At 41.8% G+C, this 21,627-nt stretch overlaps 4 protein-coding genes across 10 annotated transcripts in view; 2 read left to right on the top strand and 2 right to left on the bottom strand.

Moving 5' to 3' along the window:
* Window positions 1–12,660, bottom strand: part of kmt2bb (lysine (K)-specific methyltransferase 2Bb) — a 28,816-nt gene extending 16,156 nt beyond the window's left edge. Inside the window, exons 1-10 of one of the 2 annotated variants that reach the window (XM_010789680.1) lie at window positions 12,267–12,660; window positions 10,783–10,861; window positions 7,167–10,637; window positions 6,897–7,048; window positions 6,607–6,726; window positions 6,189–6,375; window positions 5,650–5,881; window positions 5,492–5,559; window positions 5,141–5,398; window positions 4,803–4,909 (exon numbers count right to left, since the gene is read on the bottom strand). In XM_010789680.1, coding sequence (XP_010787982.1) covers window positions 4,803–4,909; window positions 5,141–5,398; window positions 5,492–5,559; window positions 5,650–5,881; window positions 6,189–6,375; window positions 6,607–6,726; window positions 6,897–7,048; window positions 7,167–10,637; window positions 10,783–10,861; window positions 12,267–12,596 — 5,004 coding nt within the window. In that variant the 5' untranslated portion in view covers window positions 12,597–12,660. The remainder of the gene's footprint in view (window positions 1–4,802; window positions 4,910–5,140; window positions 5,399–5,491; window positions 5,560–5,649; window positions 5,882–6,188; window positions 6,376–6,606; window positions 6,727–6,896; window positions 7,049–7,166; window positions 10,638–10,782; window positions 10,862–12,266) is intronic. The other variant, XM_010789681.1, reaches the window with a different exon arrangement.
* A 974-nt stretch (window positions 12,661–13,634) lies between these two features.
* Window positions 13,635–15,715, top strand: psenen (presenilin enhancer, gamma-secretase subunit). Its single transcript, XM_010789676.1, has 4 exons — window positions 13,635–13,785; window positions 14,160–14,238; window positions 14,458–14,562; window positions 15,217–15,715. The coding sequence occupies exons 2-4, from the start codon at window positions 14,178–14,180 to the stop codon at window positions 15,354–15,356; spliced, it is 306 nt and encodes a 101-aa protein (XP_010787978.1). The 5' UTR covers window positions 13,635–13,785; window positions 14,160–14,177; the 3' UTR covers window positions 15,357–15,715.
* Window positions 15,716–17,011: 1,296 nt separating this feature from the next.
* Window positions 17,012–18,662, top strand: hspb6 (heat shock protein, alpha-crystallin-related, b6). Of its 2 annotated transcripts, XM_010789668.1 has the most exons (4): window positions 17,012–17,229; window positions 17,320–17,477; window positions 17,860–17,982; window positions 18,076–18,662. In XM_010789668.1, the coding sequence occupies exons 2-4, from the start codon at window positions 17,322–17,324 to the stop codon at window positions 18,229–18,231; spliced, it is 435 nt and encodes a 144-aa protein (XP_010787970.1). In that variant the 5' UTR covers window positions 17,012–17,229; window positions 17,320–17,321; the 3' UTR covers window positions 18,232–18,662. The 2 variants fall into 2 exon arrangements, with proteins under 2 accessions (XP_010787970.1, XP_010787971.1); XM_010789669.1 differs by having other exon boundaries at window positions 17,012–17,477.
* The window catches only part of proser3 (proline and serine rich 3), an 8,687-nt gene continuing 5,642 nt past the window's right edge, over window positions 18,583–21,627 (bottom strand). For 4 of the 5 annotated variants that reach the window (XM_010789672.1, XM_010789671.1, XM_010789670.1 and 1 more), the window contains 2 exons: window positions 18,900–18,981; window positions 18,583–18,730 (listed from right to left, as the gene is read on the bottom strand). In XM_010789672.1, the coding sequence (XP_010787974.1) occupies window positions 18,679–18,730; window positions 18,900–18,981 (134 nt within the window). In that variant the 3' untranslated portion in view covers window positions 18,583–18,678. The remainder of the gene's footprint in view (window positions 18,731–18,899; window positions 18,982–21,627) is intronic. The other variant, XM_010789674.1, reaches the window with a different exon arrangement.

The following is a 21,627-nucleotide window of genomic DNA, read 5'->3' as shown; positions in this document are numbered from 1 at the left end:
GATAGGGACGATCATTGGTTGTAATGCACAGCACGCGCCATGCAGAGGGCAGGGAGGGCAGTCCGTCTTTCCGCTTCTCAGAGCTCAGCACAAAGAGGTTGAGCTGAGCAAGATGGACGGTAGCATTTCGCCGGCCCCTGAATCGACAACTAGTAAAAAAGAAAAATGCTCTGCGCCTGTTTGGGACTATTTGGGTTTACTCGTCGCCATGATTTCACCCAGTCACAACGAGAGACAGAGCATTCTTGGGGAATGTTTAAGATGGGTGAGTGAGTGTTGGACATTTTTTAATCTATGCAACTGGTTGATGGTTTTTAGCTGGAGGTCGACTGGTTTTAAAAACCCGAAAGCATTACGTGCTAAACATTCAGACCCCGCGAGTAATCCAATGAATCAAAATGGAATAAAGGTTTTTAACAAATGCACCGGAATATATATTGGCCAAACTAGTTAGTGAATATAGCAAACTTTATTCAATAAGTCAGCATTTACTGCCCGGAAAATGTTTATGTATGATGATATAGTTATTAACTTAGCTCACAATGGAAACAACGTCGGACATCTACAAACGCGTCCTGTATCCGATCTCAAAATGTGCCATTTGCACAATGTGTCATGTATGCAGCCCTTGTTTTGCACTTGCGCGCATGTCGCGGCACTTTGCGAGCGTCTACCGGCTCGGGCTGCATTTTACACCGAACATATAATATACCGTTCGAAACATCTATTTGCCGCCGAACGCCACCTCGCTCAAGTCGACCCAAGTCATACCGTCATATACCGTATACCACGGTATGATGTCAGCAAGGTATGACGGTATGAAAAAAATGATACCGCCCAAGCCTACTAACCACATCCTGACTGTTCTCAGAGTCCTGCATCGGGTCGGGTATGACCCGCAAAAAAAGTGATTCGCGGGTGGTATTTTTTCAAACGCTTTTTTCCTGGTTCGGTTCTGGGTAAAACAAAGATGATGCGGGTCGGGTCGTGGGTGTTGCATAATAAAATATAATAAAATAATAATAATTTAGTTGAATGTTTAAATCCTCAGACCTCTCCCCCGCGGGGCCGCGCATAATCATAACCTCCGCAGCGCATCGAACTGCTAATGAGCGTGCTACATTCGAAATGGCTGAAGTGAAGCTCTCTAGCGGAGAATACAGCATTTTCAATAACACTTCCTCAAGAGCGAAATCCAACGTCTGGGAGGCTTTTGGTGTCATCCTAGATGGAGAAAATAACCAAAATCCCACGCTTTTTGAGACAAATATGCAACTGCGTGTGTTAATAATTGCACGTTTTCACTGCTCATATATATATGCGGGTTCGGATCGGTTTGCAGCTCTTCTGCCGACGGGTCGGGTCGGGTTGCGGAACTAATTGGTAATATGTGCGGGTAGCGGGGCGGGTTCGGTGTTGCACGTCGCGGGTACGGGGCGGGAGCGGGTCTTGAAAATCAGACCCGTGCAGGACTCTGGGTTCAGTACACACAGACATGAGAATGATATCTTGTAATTCAACCAAGAAAGGTTATAGTGAAAGAGCATATTTACCCAGCTGTGATATGATTCCTTTAAGCTCTGTTGAAATGTGATTTGGTCTTCACAGGTCATGGAAATGGATTCCTTGCTGGTCAACCTGCGTATGGAGGCGGTCCACCTGAAGGAGCTGTTCTCCATCAATTGGCTGTGTGAGTCAGGTCTGGTGGAGAACATGGAGCTGGTGGTGGAGGAGTATCAGCAGAGCAGGGGACTATTGGTACGTACTGAAGCAGACAGGCAGCAGAAGACCAAAGTTGTACATGATGTTGAAAATACCTGTATTGGTTTTTAAAGCTCTGAATGGTCTTGGACCTAGCTATTTATCGGATTTGCTTTTAACCTCTGTGCCCTCTAGAACCCTCAGGTCTTCTGGTACTGGTCTTTTAATCATACCAAAAGTGAATACAAAGACCCATGGTGAGGCGTCTTTTTATTATCACGGCCCACGACTGTGGAATAACCCCCAGACGAGGGCCTGAGGCAGCAGAGCACTCATACTTTTAGGAGCAAACTATAGACCCACCTTTTTAATTTGCTTTTAACTGAATTGTTTTGTATTCTTCTTTTAGTGTGTGTATATGTATGTATATACAGTATGTATTGATACATATATATACATCTATATATATTTGTTTTAATCGCAAAGCTATGTGTTATACTGATTATTAACCTGGAAGGGGGAGTTAGTATTGTTTCTATTTGTGAATTGTCTGTGTGTTTCTTTGAAGCACTTTGTGTTAGCACTGTGTATGAAAGGTGCTATATAAATAAAGCTTGCTTTGATTTGATGATGACTGGTGTTAGTGTGTTTTCTGCAGCCCATCCGTGTGTGTGTGCTGGGTCCTCCTGCGGTGGGGAAGAGCTTGGTGTCCAGACAGATCTGTGAACACTATAAACTCCATCACATCACACTGAAGGACACCATCTCTCAAACCATCGCACAACTGGTGAGCTTCTCCTCAGGCAAACAAACCTGTGCTAGTGTTAACAAAACACAAATAATGGACGTAAAATTCCATTTGTATCTTCTAGGAGGATACTGTGAGGAATGTTGATCAAGATGCTAATAATGAAGACTCTGCAGCCGAGGCTAAAGAGCTGCTGGGCAGCCTGAAGGAGAGCATGGAGCAGAATGGAGGTACACTCTGAGCACCAGGGGTACCCTGACCACTAACACCTGCACACAGCTCACAAGAATCTACTACTTATTGTCGACACATGTAACAAATGTACTTTAGTGAGTGTGGGTGCATACATTACATTACATTGCATTGCATTTAGCTGACGCTTTTATCCAAAGGGACTTACAATAAGTGCATTCGACCAAGAAGATACAGACTTGAAGAAAAGAGAATCATATAAGTACGTAATCAGGTTTCATAGAGCTAAAACATTTCAAGTGCTACTCAACTGGTTTTAGATAAGCCAGCCCTTTATTAGTATATAAGTGCTTAGTTACTGTAGTATATAAGTAGTTTTTCTTTTTTTTCTTTTTTCTTTTTTTATTGCTCGAAGTGGAGTCGAAAGAGATGAGTTTTCAGTCTGCGCCGGAAGATGTGTAGGCTTTCTGCTGTCCTGATTTCAATGGGGAGCTCATTCCACCATTTTGGAGCCAGGATAGCAAACCCACGTGTTTTTGGTGATGGGAACTTGGGTCCCCCTCGCAGTGTGGGTGCAGCGAGCCGTTTGGCTGATGCAGAGCGGAGTGCACGTGCTGCGGTGTATGGTTTAACCATGTCCTGGATGTAGGAAGGGCCAGATCCATTCACAGCATGGTACGCAAGTACCAGTGTCTTGAAGTGGATTCTAGCAGTTACCGGAAGCCAGTGAAGGGAGCGGAGGAGCGGCGTGGTGTGGGAACATTTAGGAAGGTTGAAGACCAGACGAGTCGCTGCATTCTGGATGAGCTGCAGAGGTTGGATGGCACATGCAGGTATGTACATCTTCTGATGTAACAACAATAACATTATAAATAGTAACATAGCTGAACATGGTATTGCACATTTAGCTTTGAGTGTTACTGACCTGACATGTTTTTATTACATTAATTAAGGTGACTGAGGCTTTTTAACATACAGGGATGCAAACTCATCAGGTATGAAAAAGTGACAAGGATCCGAGCCCCCGGCTCCCCCACCCCGCGGAANTGCACGTCGCGGGGCGGGAGCGGGTCTTGAAAATCAGACCCGTGCAGGACTCTGCTCTGTACATCTCCGACCTCCTAAAGGTGTACACCCCCTCAAGGGCTTTGGCCCTTGAGGGGGTGTACACCTTTAGGAGGTCGGAGATGTACAGAGCAGAGTCCTGCACGGGTCTGATTTTCAAGACCCGCTCCCGCCCCGCGACGTGCAATACCGAACCCGCCCCGCTACCCGCACATATTGCCAATTAGTTCCGCAACCCGACCCGACCCGTCGGCACAGGATCCGCAACCCGACCCGAACCCGCATATATATATGAGCAGTGAAAACGTGCAATTATTAACACACGCAGTTGCATATTTCTCTCAAAAAGCGTGGGATGTTGGTTATTTTCTCCATCTAGGAGGACACCAAAAGCCTCCCAGACGTTGGATTTCGCTCTTGAGGAAGTGTTGGAAAATGCTGTATTCTCCGCTAGAGAGCTTCACCTCAGCCATTCAGAATGTCGCGCGCTAAGAAGCAGATTGATGCGCTGCAGAGGTTATGATTATGCACGGTCCCGCGAGGGAGAGGTCTGAGGATTTAAACATTAAACTAAATTATTATTATTTAAATATATTTATTATGCAACACCCGCGACCCGACCCGCATCATCTTTGTTTTACCCAGAACCGAACTCGGAAAAAAGTGTTTGAAAAAATACCACCCGCGAATCACCTTTTTTGCGGGTCACCCGTCGATCAAGCGATTTGAAAACAAACAATAACATCTTAAATTGAACTCTAAAATGGACAGGAAGCCAGAATAGGTGTGATGTGTTCATGCTTGCGTGTTCCTGTAAGCAGCCGAGCCGTCAAATGTGTCCTCGGATGCAGAAATGTGTAGATGACTTGCACCTCACTCGGTGAAAAGCTGCAGTTTAAGAGTTCTAAGAGACACAATTTGTAGGTTGCTGTCTTTTTGGAATACGCTATAAATGACGACTAATCAACATTGTATACCCCTTCTGGACAGCACACGCTTTTCCACACTTATTGTTTTACAGAGCAAATCAAAGACACGTGCAAGTTTCGTAATCCAACCATAGCATTAGCACCAGCAAAAATGACTAATGTCTCACCTTCTCAGGTTTGCGCCGAACAGATGATACGCGGTGTGAACTGGACTTCCGATGTCTGATTTCTTCATCTGAAATGTCTCCAAGGATTCCATCCAATGACACAAAGTCTTTAGAGGGCAAGAGAAAAACAAAACAATTTTTTTTTTTTAAAGGCAGATTTGCATGCTTCATACTCTAACTAGTGAAAATAATAACATTTAAAGAAAGGTGATTGTAAAGACTACAGCTCTACAATATATGTCAGTTAATACCTTCTATCTTTGGTGTTTATAATAGAAATAATAATGTGGATTATGAATAAAGCATCCATGCCATCTGGTTCCTGAATGTTACTCTACCTTGATTGAAACGGGATCCTGTGCCTCTTTTCCTGGCAGGCGAGGTAGAGCTGGAGAATGCTTTGTCATCTAGATCAGAGTCGTAGTCCACCAGGTCGAAGTAGACGCGGGGTTTCACAACACGCTTTGGCTGCTTCCTTACAGATGGACTGTGGCCGTCGCCATGGAGACCAGATGGTGAGTCTGCAGCACCCTCAATACCTTCTTCATTACTCGAATGACCTCCGCTGAAGGAGGGTCGCCGTCGCTTAGAAGCCCCTTCAGAAAAAGAGACATGGCATTAAACTGACACGCTGAAGGCTATGACAGTATTATATCAACACAAAGCTTGCACATTAAGTGAAAAAATACCTTTGGGTGCCGTTCTTCCACTTAATCTGCGTGCTTTTCTCTCTTCAATTTGATCACATCTCTTGTATCTGTTGATAGAAAAACAACACATTGTCAATTATTTTGAAACACTCAGATGAAATCTATTTCAATGAAGAATTAAATATAGGTCAACTTACACGCAACACTGCCGCTTGGTGTTGGGACCACCAAACTTGGGTTTGTCGAGACAGTTCATGCACCGGCCGCAATCGTCCTCGTGGTTGCAGCCTTTGCATGTTCCACACCTCCGAGAGCGGTACCCGAAAGGCCCGAGTCCTTTCCTCTTCACAAAATTCGACTGCTTCTTGACCTTGGTGACCTTTTGATCTGACAGCCCAGGACTGTCTGATTCAGAGGGAGACCCAACATCTGCAACAACAAAAGACATTCACTTTGATTAAGACATTGATTTACAACGCGTGACCCATATCTTGTCCTTCAAAATTGTCTTGTCTTTTCTTGAATAGAATAGAACAGAATATCAACAGCACTTATACAACACTGATCATAAATGATTCAATTTCAACTCATTCTGCTAAAGAAATTAAGTTTCTCTACTACTCCAAAATACTATCTTCTGGTCTACCACTACAGTTGCTTCTGCCAACAATTCGTCACATTCAAGTTGAAAGAAGTATGATGAGCATGTGTAATGAGTCAATCAGTTTACACCTACCTTTAAGGATGGCTGAAGGAGAAATGCCAGTTCTTTCGTGCAGAGGCAAGGCGCTCAGTCTGGGAATGTCGTCCGGTACCAAGGCACGAGGCTGCCCCAGCACCACGGATGCAGCACGACACACGTGTTTGATACGTGGACCTCCTGCTCTACGGAACTCCTGGCAGACCGGGGAAATGAGCTGCGGCTGGAGAATTAAAAAGAAGATAAAGACGCACTGATGTAAACAAGCTGGAATCAACAGATTACTTCTTTTACAAAATCATTAGGAATATATTTCAGTAAAGTACACTGAGCAGAGCGTGTTTGCTTTGGTCTAGTTTACAACTAGAGCAGATGATTAAAAACAATAAAGCCTTAATCCTAGAGACGGATTTAAGATTTCTGCCTTATCAGGTATATTGATCCGTACACTTACTTGTCCTTGAGATGGCTCTGTCTTGACTGAAACACCAGAATCAAGCGGAATCCTCTGCTTTCTCCTTTGTCTCTTATTGGTCCCATCTCGAGACCTGGCGCCAGTCGGGCCAGACAACAGCTACAGGGTTAACAGACACAAAAATGGTATCAATATAAGCATCAGAAAACCATTGAAATCCCCTCTCATATTATCATTTGTTGATATTTCCGTCATCCACACAAGGTTCTTTTACATAGATGTTATCTAATAATAAACAATTGAAGTCTACAAAGACAAAATGACCTTACCCCTGTTGACTTGAGCTGTTTCTGCTGGTCAATCTTAATGAGCTGGACCTTGGCTTTTCTGAGGAGATTGAACATTCTTTTATTTGCACCAGTGAGGCGCGCTCTTTGGGAGGATCCCTTCTCCACAGATCCATCGTCTGCGGTCTGATCTCCTGAAGAAACAACAGTCATTTATGTCATTTTCTGGTACAGTTAAAAGTCAGAAAACAAATATAGGCTTAAATAAAAAATAATGTAATTATCTGATGCTTTTTAAATGATGTTGCTTACCTGAGTGGAGGGAGGTAGTCCCTGCAGTATCCTCCTCTTTACAGTGCTGTAGAACAAGCGTCTTTGAGTTTGTGGACCTGACACAAACAGAGACTTTCCTCACCACTCCAGGAGAGTCGAGGTCTTCTATCTTGAGCTTGGATTTGGCCTTCCCTGCGTTTGTATTCCGTTGTCTCAGGCTGATGCTCATGGCTTCATCATCAAGTCCTTCGGCTAAATCAACGGGAGGCTGAACAGGTTTGCTCACACTATCTGTCTCTGTCGGGTGTTTGCTTTTGGGAAGTCCTGTGTGTGCCTTCTTTGGCCTTTGATAAATCTTGAGATGAGCAGCTTGTTTATTCAACTTATGGGAACTTTTCTTTTTAGGGGCACCCAGGAGGTCAGATGATCGTTCTGTTGGCTTATCAACTTTTGTAGATAAAAACAGATCCTCACATTTGTCCTCTGACGTTTGGTCCAGTGTATACGCATCTTCACTTAATTCTTCTGGCACATGCCACTTGAAAGAAGAGTTCTTTAAAAGAGACTTCTTTTGATTTTTGCCCCTTTTTCTCTCAGAAAAAAGGCTTTCAGCTATATCAATGTCGTCCTCCAGGTCCTGAGCTGAAAACAGATCAACATCCAACTGAGCTTCACTCAATATGTCCTCCTCGTCAATCGGCAGGATTGGGGATATTGATCTGTCCGTGGAATCATCTCGCCTCTTTCCCGGTCGCATTGGCAAGCCTAGTTGTAAACCCTTCTTTGGCGAGTTTCTTCGAGGCAATACAGACATTCCAGCGTCATCCATAAACCTTTGCGGAGTCTTGATCACTCTTGAGGATCTGGCACTAACCACAGGCATAATGAAGTGCTTGATGTTTTTAGCAAACTTTGATTTACCGGGCTGGGCATCTACAGCATCTGCATGTCCCCCATCAACCAATGTGTCTGTTTCTTCCTGCTTCACACTATCACTGTCAAGGCCAAATTCCATCAGTTTAGAAATTATTTTAGACCGTGGTCTTGGCCTTTTGGACCCAATAAAATGAAGGCCTGAAGGTCTTCGTTTGCACCTTTTTTGCACTCCAATAAGTTTGGAGCTCAGGGTTGATGAGGGGGAGGAAAAGTCACCGCCCCCCTCAACAAATCTCCGACTTTCAGAGAATTTAAGTGGAGCAAACTTCCCATCTGTGTTTCTGTGCCTGTGTTTCTGACGCTGCCCAATCAAATGTTTACGTCGCTTTTTAACTTTTCTGCGAGATTTCCTTTTTGAGCGTCGTTTTTTTGGATCACGTCTTTGACTTTCTGCCACCAAAGATGGTTGACTATCTATCAATTGAATGTCGGTTTCTTCTTTTACCAAAGGCTGTATCTGCTCTTCTTCCACAGAGTCCTGTTTTGACTCAGGCAAGGCGCAATCTTTTGTCTGGGACTGGCTTACTTCTGTTGCTACAGGCTGAGTGTCATCCTTTAGCACAGACTCTGTGATACTCAATTCTGTGCTGACTGCAGGTTCAGGAGAGACAATAGCCTTCTTCCTTTTAACTGATCTCTTTTTCCCTAGTTTATTATTTCTACATTTCCTAGGTTTGGAAGGCAAAGGGAATGGTTTGGCCTCTTTCATCTGCGGTCCGACCTGATCCTCCACCTTCTGCTGAGAAACTTCAACTGGCACCTGTGAGGAATCGTCAGCGACCTTTGAGGTCTCCTTATCAGGAACTTCCGTGGTGTTTTCACTGGTCACCTCTGAGGGCTGGCCAGCCAAATCCTGAAAAGAGTCTTTGGGAAGACCGTGTGAGTGGGAATCTTCAGCTGAAGCCTGAGCGGAATCTTCAACCTGCACCTGTGGCGTATCTTTGTCCTTCGGTCTCGTTCTAAGCCTCCTTTTCTGAGTGGTCACTGGCTTATGAGCAACAGACTTTGGTTGTGGTGAATCAAGGCTTAATGTCCTTCTCCTTAGTCTTCTAGTTGGGCTGACTTCAGTAACCGCACATGATGATTTATCCTCATTACCCTCACTTGGATCTTTCGGAGCATCCTCTTTCTTCTCAGATACAGGGCTAACTTGCTGAATTAAAAAGGACGGCTTTGAACTTTTATGTTTCCCAGGAGAAGAGACCTTTTTGATCTGAAGAGGTGGAACTTTCCCGCTATCCATTTTAGAAATGTCTTGTGAAGGTGTTTCATGTACTTGGTCCACTTCAACTTCCGCTTGTAGAGTGGAATGATCCTCAGTTGACACTTCAGCCTTGATTTGGGATCCCTTATCATCATTATCTAAGCTTTTGCTCTCTTGTGGGGCCGAGTTATCCAGTTTTGATTTCTGATCCACCGTCTCTAAACTCTTGTCGACAATGGGGTCACAAATAGCAGAATTAACTACTTCACTAACGGTCTTCTCTGTTACTTTAACGGTGTTTACAGCACCCTGGGTTGGACCTTCTCCCTTCACTAATGTTAAAGTCCAGATAAACTTCTTTCGGTGTTTTTTCTTTCGAGTCGAGTTGTTCTTACTGGCTTGCGCATCATATTTTGGGTTTCTGACCTTCATCAACTTGAAACTTGGGACCCATGTATCCTCGCTTTTTAAAGGCAAACTGTCACTGGATTGTCGTGATCCATGGTTTTCTGTCACTGTTACATCCTTATTCAGCCTTCTGCTTTGCCTTCGTCCGTCACTTCTCATTGATGGTTTGGTCTCCCCTGTTGGAGAAACTTCTGGCTTTGACTCACCCAGCAGTGTATCACTTTTACTCAGACTCTCTGGTTCAGCTGCTATCTCTGATGCTTTTTTAGTGAGTGGGTTAAAGACTCTATTGCTCCTACGAGTGATTTGTTGATTAACTTCGGAAACTTGCTCTGTCACTATTTCCTTATGCTTTAATTTCTTTGCATTTGTTTTTGGCTCCATAGTGATGCTCTCCTTAACAGTGTCGAATTTATCGGCTGATTTTTTCTCTTTCAATTTTTGGTCATCAACCACAACTTTGGCGCTAGGCTGGGAGACAGGCTCAGATGTCTTTGAAGCAGATCTCCCACGCCTTCTTGTAGGTAAAGCCCCTCCTCCTTTATCTTCTGTGCCTTGTTTATCCTCATGCTGTTCAGTTTTTAATTTGACATGAGCACTTGAAATCTGGTCACCCTGAATCTCCTTGGCTTTAGGCTGATCCTGGATTCCTTTTATCCTCAACTTCTTTGCAAACTTTTTTAGAGGCTCTGTAACGCTTTTGATTTTCTTTTTAGCCACCAACTTTATAGTAATCCTGGGTGATGCTGATGAGGCTCCTCTTTTAGTTGACAGTCGATCCATAGGGTTTTTTCCTTTTGAACCTTTCCTGTAATCCTTGTCAGGCTCTGTTTCAGGCGATACGTTTTTTGTTTCCTCCAAAGATTTGACATCCTTTACATCATCAGGTGTGGCCTCCACCTCTGGTGTTTTAAGCGGTAGCTTCTCACTTTGTCGTTTAGACTTGGTGCTGACAGCATCCCCTACAAAACAGACAATGTTGAATATTACTAAATCCATGGCTCCTGAAGTGTATGCAAAACAATGAATAGAAGAAAAACATATAATGTATTGTGTTATTAAATAACTACAACAAATAGTATGTCTTGTGCTCTACTTTATTTTTACCTTTGGAAGGGTTTTGTCGTGAACATACAGATCCTTTGGAACGTTTTTTCTCAGCTTCAAATCCTCTGAAGTCGTCCCCCTTAAAAAGTAAAAATAGATAATTAACACTTGGAGCAAAGAAACACCACTCTTCTTGGGGCTGTCAAACTGTCAGCAAAACACAATGACTAAAATGCTTTTTTTAACACTAGATCTTTCAAGAGCATTACATTAATTGTGTCCACTACACTGTAGGTCAAAGCAAATGTCTCTGATAGTTCAATATGTATGTTATGTTAGCATATTAGTAAAAGGCTTTCTCAAATAATCATTTAGTTAAGACTTGACAGCAACATTATCAATTACAGAAAATGCTTTTAATTTGTTCATATTCAAACAAATATTGTGATTAATTTCATACACTAAACATAAATACGTTCTGTGTTGGAAACAGCCAGAAACGCATTTACATGGCATCTATATCAATTACCACCCGATTCAAGATTAAAACTCTACAACCTTTTCATAGCTCACAAACGAACACCTACACTACCTACAAGCAACTGTAGGGAAAGGGTAGGTCTGTAATTACGATTCCCTCCAAGTACTATACATCTCCCTCATGCTGGCAGCTGTGACCTAAGAGCCTACAAACCAATCCACTGTTATGAATCAGTAGTATACACGAACTACAAACGCTAAAAGTGTAATAGTGGGGCGCTTTCAGTTATAACAACAAAGGTGCAACTGGCTTTGCACACTTCTGCACCACCATTCAAACCTGTCGTGTTTGGTAACATCAGCTAACAATTAGCCGCCACCTCCTCCTCTCGAGAGCATTTAAACTTGTGCCTGCAGAAAAGCTAACGAAATCACAACTTAGTTTTCTGATGGTTTATCGCATGGTAAAGTGAAGCATTGCAAATGGGTCATAGACTATGTGTGTGTAATGTCTTATTTAAACTAGTGAAGCAGATAAAAGTGTCCGCATCAGGATAGCGTATGAAAACAGAGCAGTTAGCCGTTAGCCGCTGTGCAGTGTAGAGAGACGCTAGCTCTCCCGTTCTTTGTGTTCGCTACTGTTAGCTAGCTGCTACTCTGGCCCGATAACGAGCGGGCCATAAATAAAATAAGTGCAATCATTGTTTACGAATTTGCCTTCTTACTCATAGGAATTTTAAAAGCATACTCTATTCGTGTTTGCAGACTAATGTTTTAACCTACATTATGCAATTGGGGAAACAGTGTTAATGTAACTACTCAGCTGCTTTGCTGAAGTGGTATTTTGTGTTGCGGCTGTTCTTTAAATGTCATGGAAAGCAGCACTATGCTAACCGTAGTTAGCATGTAATGTTAGCTTACCAAGCTTAAAGCTAAAGCTAGCTTAGCTAAGAGATGTTGACATTTCTCCATGGTGCTAAACAGTCACACTGCTTTGAAAAACACGCATACTTGCACATATAACAATCACACAAAATATGAGAAGATGAAATAAAGGTACTGACTCCTGGTTCGGTTTGGGACCTCACCTCCTCACTCCCACTAGAGCTGTATCCAGCCTGGCCAAGGGTCTGGTGGCCCGCCTCTATCCCAAGTAAGCGCAAGTGAGACTGGTCATCGTTTAACGAAAGGACCAGGTTTGCGGGCCTTGGCCCTCCGTTAGTCACATCATCAGCTTCTGAGCCTGATCGTCCAAGTTGCCATCGCTTCTCTGAGCGCAAACGACTGCGTGACGACCAAGGCCGACCGGGGAAGCGACCTCTGGCCGTAGCGGTTCCACCTGGGCCTCCTACGGCAGCCGCGGTTGCTGATCCGCATCCCGCTGCCGCCATCATTGCTTCAACAACAACACACACCGACAGCTAGCAGTTCGAGGAGAGACAAGAGGGAAGGCGCGAGATGGGAGGGGGGGCGCGCGCGCAATGATGTATGGGAAAGTGAGTTTTTACATCGAGGCTCCAATAGGAGGGGTGGGTTGACCTCTAGTGGTGATTGTTGTTCAGATTTCCATTCAGAAATGTGTATATTTCACATATCAGATTATGTCACTTCACTACACATATATTTCTATTTGAGGAATTGCATGTTGATTAATTAAATTAAGACATAATGTTTGTATTGCAACTTTTTTTAAAACGATATATTTATAAAAACCTTCTAGTGGATTTAAGACAAGTCTATCGACACTGTTGTGTATTTTGGTTATTTATTTTCTTGCAGTCTACATGGTTTAACCAGCCCAAGCCTTCAAAATTCACCAGCATATGAAAACAAAGTGTGTGCCTTAAAGAACCGATTAGTTAATTAAATACATCAACCCAGTTTCAACAAAGGGGGCAATGTGAACTTTCAAGAATCAAATAGCTAATACATTTTGGATTGCTGAAAATCAACTATTCAGTATTTAGAAATGCCATTTGTTTATTTAAAAGTGTTCCTATGATAGTAAACTATAAAAAGAAGGCCACACTTTAAATTAAATATGAATTAAATGGTAACATTGACATGGCCTATACTTGCAAGGATAGCTTAGTCTTAATTTACCATGGCAGTATAACAATAACAACCATCTGACAGAGGGAATGGGATATAGATGCAGAGAATTAGAGTGAAAAAGTTGGTTTTAAAGACATTGCAACACAGCAGATGGCAGTGTGCATCTGTATTGTCACCAGAAGAAGCTGATGATGAAAAATAAAAGGAAGCATGCACTACAATAAATACGGCTATGAGGAAGATTTTAGAAAGTTGAGTAATCATCTTTACATTAATAAATAAAAACGTTATTTATTGAATTATTGAATTTATTTTACGATCGAGTATGACCAGATTGTGAAGCACACCTCCCGGTACAGTAGGTGGCGGTATACAGAGGAGTTAAGCAGAGACTTGACTAAAAAGAAAAAGAAAGAAGAAGAAGAAGAAGAATGCGCATCAGAAGAAGAAAGAGGAAGTGTTTGGTTGTTGTTCCTATTTAGTTAAGTAGCGACGATTCTCTGGCTTTTTTGGCCTTACTAATATCAGGTAAATAATCACACAAAAGTACAACATTCTAGTCACATGTACATCTTTTTTAAATGACATTGTCCAGGACCTTGAGAGTAAGGTCAGTAAGGTCTTGTAAGTTACTGCTACTGTTTGCAACAGTCGGAACTACATAATGCTACATTGCTCAGCTAATGCTAACGGTAGCCTTGGGTGAAGTCATGTGACAAACAATGCAATCAGCATACTGCTTTATTGTTTCAATGTTATACAATTGTGTAAAGATCATTTAGCTCTTATCATGTATTTCAAAGTAGACGATCTTGTTTTCAAAATTACCAGTATCATATTTTAACTAAAGTGTTCCCGTCTTTCTGGTTCTGCACTCTTAACTATTTTTTTCCCTGATATAGAATCCACACAATTTCACCATGAACCTGGAACGAGTGCCCAATGACGAGAAACTCGGCCTATGCCGCAAATATTATTTAGGTAAGAATACATAAACATGAATGCCAGGACCGGAGAAGTGTCGATGCAAACCATTTTATATTCTATCTTCACTGTTACATGCTACACACATGCCTCAATACGTTCAAAATTTCACTCGATTCTAAGCATGAGCATTTAAGCACATTTTTGTAAATATTAAGTGGTAATATGCCGTTGTATTGTCATTGATGTTGTTTTTTTCCATCTTCTTCTTCTCAGCTGGCTTTGCTTTTCTACCATTCCTGTGGCTGGTGAATGTTGTTTGGTTCTTTAAAGAGGCATTTTTAAAGCCTGTGTATACTGAACAGCTCCAGATCCAAACATGTAAGTATCAGAACCACTACTTTAAAACCTGAGGATTATTCATTCATTACATATAGTTAGAACCTCCAGTAAAATCCCAGAGTACGTTTTCTTACCTAATTGTTTACACACAATTTACACTATGTATGCTTTTTTGTTCTATCTTGGTCAAATTGAAAGAATAAAGTCACAATATATGTTCTGGTCTGTTAATCATGATGAGATGGGATGACTGTCAAAATAATATTTCCTATTTTATTTAAAAATGTAATTTATTATTGAATCCACATAGATGAGATCTTACATTTCTAAGAACATATGGATTTTGTTTACAGTGGAACTCTTAAAAAACACGACGCGATGTGTGATATAAGTTATTATATATTGTTGAAATAATTGCTATCCTTAATTGTAAGCCTATTAAGTAAAACATAATATGCATAACTTTACATTTGAGTTTTGTTCAAATCAGCAATTATGACTGAATGTCTTTGTAGTTTTTTGTATTGAGAAATTGAATATTTGCCAAACTTGAACTGGTAACCCCGTTGATATATAACAGTTTTCATTTTCAAGTAATATTTGCAATTTCCTGAGAATTGTTTTATTATAGACAATTTAAGGCAAACTCCTGCATGAAATGACATACCTGTCTCTTGTGTGTTTTTCCTCTAGATGTGAAGCGGTCAGGACTGGGGTTGCTGTTTTGGGTCACAGTGCTCACCACGTGGATTACGATTTTCCAGCACTACAGAGCAGAGTGGGGGGAGGTGGGAGATTACCTGTCCTTTACAATTCCTCTGGGCATTCCTTAAAACATTTTTGTCAAATAACTAATGATCCATTATAATGGACCAAGGAATTTTCTCTTCTTTAACAGTGAAATATTCTGATGATTTGTCTGGTTCCCGGAGAGAGATGTAATGGCTGAATCATGTGAACAAAATCAATCCAACTATGTCTTTAAAATATAAATACCGTAGGATTCGAAGTCAGTTTTTTGTGCTTGCCAGGCATTTGACAACATTCTTTGGGTTATTTTTTCAAGTGAGCTCACTAATATCTTTTCTTGTTTTATAGTAGAGTTTAATGTCTGTGTGTGTTTGTGAAACCCAAACAATTTTTACTTGTGTATGAAATGATAAATAAAAACAAAAGTCCATAATGCCTCCAACCTCCAATGTCTATACCATACTGTATTTGTTAGACCTTCATTATCATATTGGAATATCATTATTCTTCTGGGATCTATTATGGACTTAATGTTGGGGGACTCATCATGAGCTATTATCTCCTTTATATACTCCCAATGTTTTGCATTGTTACGGAAGGCTCCTAAAGTCTGGCGCCTGTTGTGAAACCCAATAACTTAATCTCTCCAAATGTCGCCACTTCCCTGTCATCCTATGTGAGTCATAACATGATCGGGGCCATTTTTAGTCACTCCAGTCAAAGCTTAAGTGACAGGTTCCACATTACTAACAGGGAGAACATGTGCTCTGATAAATTCACTCGGAATGTGCCAGGAACAAGTCAGGAGTATCAGCACGTACTTTTATGATGCAGGGAGTTCCTTAATAACACTGATTTACGAGGAGTAAACTAATGAACCCTTTTAAGGACATCATTTCATGTGTGGAGTGATGGAAAGTTACTAAGAATTTTTACTCAAGTACTACTCAAGTTCAATTTTGAGAGGCTTTCATTTCATGTTATTTTGTATTCAAAACACTTTTGATACTACTTCACTGCATTTATTTGACAGCTAGTTACATTTCAGATCATCTCTACATAAAACATTAAAAATAAGCTTATAATATTTGATGTATTATAGATTAGTGTGGTCTAGGCCCCATACTGACTTAAAGTGCTAATATGAATACACCATATTATACCCACAGGAGCACATTTTCCGCATTATGAGGACATTTACTTTTGATACTTCTAAGTACATTTAGCTTATTTTATTGAGTGCAGGAGTTGTATTTGTATGACAGTACTGTGACATTACTACATTTACTTAGGTAAATGACCTCACAAGTTCTTTCACACAGAGTGATGGATGGGGTGAAAGCACACGCGCTCAGGCATGTGTTAGGGACGTCCCTGCTGTCACTGTCTGTCTGACATCAGCTCACGAGGGGTCAACAACATCCCTTTTGAACTTATTTTTGGATAAACCTTCCTTGACAACAGACCTTGAGCATGTATTTCACAACTCTGTAAGTCATAAGAAAACTTAAACAGTTTGTTTCTGTTTCATAAACCCTAGGAATACACTTCAGACTACAATATTGTTAACAGGGAATAACACGTTAATTGCCGTAAACTCGCAACAGCTGCGTCACTCCCAAAACAATAAAGTACACCACCCTTATCCTATATGGCCCCGCCTCAACACCCAAGGGTACGCATCCGGAACATAACAGAGGCAAGGTGCCCCCACTGTGTATGCGACTCCAGTATAAAACAAACACCGAAGCTGTCAGACACGTCAAGCATCCCGTGAGCGAGCAGCTTGGGGTCAGTCCATAGACTGTATATATAAAGGGTCAGACAGACGGGCGCACCAGGGCATCATCTGTACTCGCAGTACCTCTTTTAGGACTGACACGGGAACACACGCAGTGAAACACGGGGCGTCCTTTCCTGCTTGCACACTCTTTTGGTCAGATAATTTAAGAAGAGGTAAGCTTAGCTGTGGTCAGAGTTGTTTGTAGCCTCAAGTGCTGGGAAGTCAACTCTCCTTTTTAAACACGTTCTCTTCCTACTGATTAGAGATGGACTTCATTCTGCCACCCTCTCTGCCAGATGGTGGTATCCCATGGGAGAAGGTTTTACCACCTCTTATTCCTCGGCTGAATGGGATTTATGGAAATTATCAATGGTCTCCAAAATTACTGATTCCAGAGAGTGATAAAACCAGCTCTGCAGAGGTAGGTTATTTAAACTTACTACAGCTGTTAGTATGGTTTATTAACTGTTTAAGAACAATATAATTGCATGGACACACAACAATATTGAAACATATATTTAGTAATACCAAATAACAATTAACCAACTTATTCAATAAGTTATTTTCCTTTTTTGTTGAAAAGTATATCCACCAAGTAGCTTTTCAACCTCTCCTGAGATGCTTTTGAGAAAAATATATAAAATGAATATGTTTTAATTGTTTCCAAGGTCAAAAACAACTTTCACACTCAAATATCCTTTAGGTTTAATGCACGATAGCAAAAAAGGGCTTTTGGGTGTATTGACTATGCTAAAACATATTTATTTCTAAATATTAACAAGTGTTTACACCTTTATTGGTAGGTGAACTGTGACAACAACGGTTTTAGAGTTCAAGTTGATGTCAAGCTCTTCAACCCAGAGGACCTCCTGGTCAAAGTGACAGGAGACTTTGTGGAAGTGCAAGGAAAGCATGAAGAAAAGAAGGTTAGTATTCTGGGTGGAACATAGTAAGTTTTAGGGAGGTTTGTTAACAATATTTAAGATCCTCAAAACTTGAATTCATTGTGCTCTTTGAAGGATGGTGCAGGAGTTTCAACACGGCAGTTCAACCGTCGCTACCGAATCCCAAAGGGAGTGGACACCATGGCTTTGGAGTCAGCGGTCTCTCCAGAAGGCATCCTTATTATTTCTGCACCGATGCTGCAAACAGAGGACTCCGGCATACCGACATAATGCCTTATAATACCAAACACTAACATTTCTGCCGTCTTCACCATGTATGAAAATAAGTGCGACATAAGCCTTTAAGAAAACACACTCATACAGAAATAACTTGAGGGCTCCTTCAGTCACAGCAACACTCATGCATGCACGTGCCAAAACGCCCATGTGTTGTTCCTGGTGCTGTTCTAATATTCCCTGCTCTCTTAGGTTTGTATATACCGCTCTGCTATTACTCATCAATCTTACACGATGTTTAAAAGAACCAGTCTTTGTAAATATTCTGCGTTCATAGTTCAATGTGCGCAACTTTTGTAAAGAAGATCCCTGTATTGTTATTGTTATTAATGATGCACACAAAAACATCTCCAAAATCTTTAATGTGGAAATATGTTTTCAAAAATAAATTGTATTTCTTTATAAAATAAAAAAGGCATACATGTGTTTTCTTGTCAGTGGTCAAGTTACTTCTCGCTCGTCCTGGAATTCATTTAATATAGAGTCCACATCACTGAAAGGAAAAATACAGTAGATTATTTTTCTGGAATTTGGGGTGCTCTGTTTTGAGGATTCTTATAACATTAGAAGAGCCTCATTTTCAAATTATTTTTCAAATGAGCATCTTCCTAGGAACATAATCTTACATGACTGAACAATTACATTTAAGATGATCATTTTACCTGATCTGCTCCTTTACCCATTTTCTCTGCTTGCGAAGGACTTGTAACAAAGCGTCATCTTCAAACTCTTTTTCATCTGAATCTGAAAAAACAAAAACAGTTCTGTTGAGGATAATCACCAGCCAAGGAGAAGGTTGATATTGACGTATAAGTCAGCATGTAAATATACTGTATGGAAGCAACACTATAAGTTGTTTTGAAATGTAAACGTCTCCAAAAGCCATTCAATTCAAGTTTATTTATATAGCCCAAAATCACAAATCCTATTTGCCTCAGAGGGCTTCACAAGTCAACAAACACAATTGGCCATGTAAAACAACAAACGTATCTTACAAGATCAATGTGAAAATACCAATTTAAAAAGGAACATAACACAATGACACAAATACAGTTAGAGTACAATAAATACAATTCTATAAAACGAAGGGTCCATGAGGATGTATAAAAGGGGTTTTTAAAACCAGTCTGAACTGTACGCTGTACTAAAGAGGAAAGTCTTTAACCTACTCTTAAATGTGTGGACACTGTCTGCCTCCCTAATCGTCACTGGAAGTTGATTCCAGAGGAACGGGGCTTGGTAGCCGAAAGCTCTAATACAGGACATCTTTTTCTCCACATTAAGTGTTAACATTAGAATTGACTATTCTTGTCTAAGTCTAAGGGAGAGAGCGCTCCGTTTATTATTCCTGTGTTATTGGAAGTTACACTTTTGAATAATGTAGTTAATCTACTATAATTAGTTTGTTTAATATCAAATCATATCAATTTGTTTTAAAGCTCAATAAATAACAAAGACCTTTTGACCGGCCTTTTCAAATTTTGTCCGGAAGATTTAAACTTTAACGGACATTTTGACGGCCAAAAAATTTATCTACTGGAACTCTGGTACAGTGGCTTTTTAGAGGAAACCCTGCAGCGCACCGGGAAACACAGGAATAAAAAAGATATTATAGATGCCTAATTGTTACCACTCTTGAAACATCGTCTGTCGTAGGCTGCCATCAGGGCAACCAGACTCAGCTGCAGGATCTCACACGCAGAGCAGAGCAAGCTTAGAAGAGTACACCAAGTCCTGCAAAGTACGTCAAGTGCCACATTCACCACATGCAGCCCCTCATTTTCAATGTAGGTGTTTGATTGAACTCCACCGGTTATTAATGAATTACCAGGTCGTCCCTGGAAGAGTTTCGTCAGAAGGAGGAGAGTCCTGAGCATGAGCTGCAGCGAGGCCGCAGCGCAGCGAGAGGTGTGAACCAGGAGCTGGGTCAGGTACTGGAGGAGCTGGGGAACGCGCGCGCCTGGGACAGCTGAGAGCCTGAGGACGCTGCAGCGCAAGGAGCTGTGATGGAGAAGACTGCGCAGACTCCACCCTGACACTGTGGTGTGAGAGACAGAGGGCAGCATGAGCAGGGATACACTTAGACCCATTGTGCTGTGAAAAGGCAGAAGGCGCTGTTTAGTTAACCCTTAGTTGTTGTGTTCGGGTCTCCAGTGGACCCGTTTCAAATTCAATATTAACAATAACTCACGCTCTAGTTTTTATATCGGAACAAGGCTTCTTCCACAGCAGCTATATCAACAACTACAAACTGATTTTCTACATTTTGCCACAGTCTGAGGTCTCTAAAAAAAAAAGGTTGTATAAATTTGGCGTTGGGTCTGGGGAGACCCAGCAGAATTAGTGACTCGCATTTGGCCATCGATCTCGCTTGATCTTGTCGGCACCGTGGACCTGTCATCTCCTCCCTCGTGCTCGGGGCTCAAATTTGGCCCACTATCAAGGATTCATCTTTGACTTTCGACAACCCCACCCCCTCCCGTCATCCACTGTAACAATCATGTCCGCAACATGACGCTGGTCCCCTCCGCTTCCTGCTCTCCGTCCCCCCGCACTGAGGTGTGAAGGCATCGTATGCTTTTTCGCAAAAGAATGTAGGGTGTGTGTACATATATCCACTTGATACGCTGAACACATTTAGTGGTATGACTGTGGGTTGGAGTGTATGTGGTTGTGTGATTGTTTGGTCCTATAAGACGGATTGATCAAGCTAGGTATTTTTTAGGTTTTATGAATGTCGGTGGGTAGTATGGGTGGGGCGGGGCGGTGTGTGGTGGGTGGGGTGTGTGGCTGCTAGTCATGTGTGCTTCAGGGCGGGTAGTGGGGGTGATGGGATTCCATGTCGCTTATTTGGTGTTGTTGTGTTTCTGTGTGATGATAATGAGGGTGGTGCGAGAAAGGGATTGAGTTGGTGCTTGGAGATTCTACGCGCTTGATGTGGTAGGGTAACACTCGTATTTTTTACGGATTTTAGCGAGGCAAGGGGGGTGTAGAAGGATGAATGTGCTGGGTTGTTGGTGGGTTATTATTAAACGAATAAGTTCGGACGACATGCATCTGTATCTTTACCTTATTACATCATTATTATTTTTAGTTAGTGATGATATTTCTTTTGATTTCTTTGTGCTTGTTTTGTGGTGCATGTGTTTTTTGAGGTGTGGTTGGTCGGTGTTGCCTGTGTACTTCTTATAGTGTATGCTTGTTTGTTTCCTGTGTTCTCAGTTATTTGTTGTCGTCTGTCGTGACGCTTGTGCTTGTGGTCGACCCGATAGGAGAGTAGACCAGTCTCGCCGGTGAGGCGTGTTGGCGGCGAGGGGGGGAGGAGATGCTTGTCGGGTAGTTTCGTCTGTATTGACTCAGGGAGGGGAGGGCGGGCGGGGTTGTGGGTCA

This window comes from Notothenia coriiceps, unplaced genomic scaffold, assembly GCF_000735185.1.
Source record: "Notothenia coriiceps isolate Sejong01 unplaced genomic scaffold, NC01 NC01_scaffold00033176, whole genome shotgun sequence".
NCBI classification, from domain to species: domain Eukaryota; kingdom Metazoa; phylum Chordata; class Actinopteri; order Perciformes; family Nototheniidae; genus Notothenia; species Notothenia coriiceps.
Note: the sequence above shows the minus strand (reverse complement) of the source record. Positions and strands in the feature narration are given on the sequence as shown.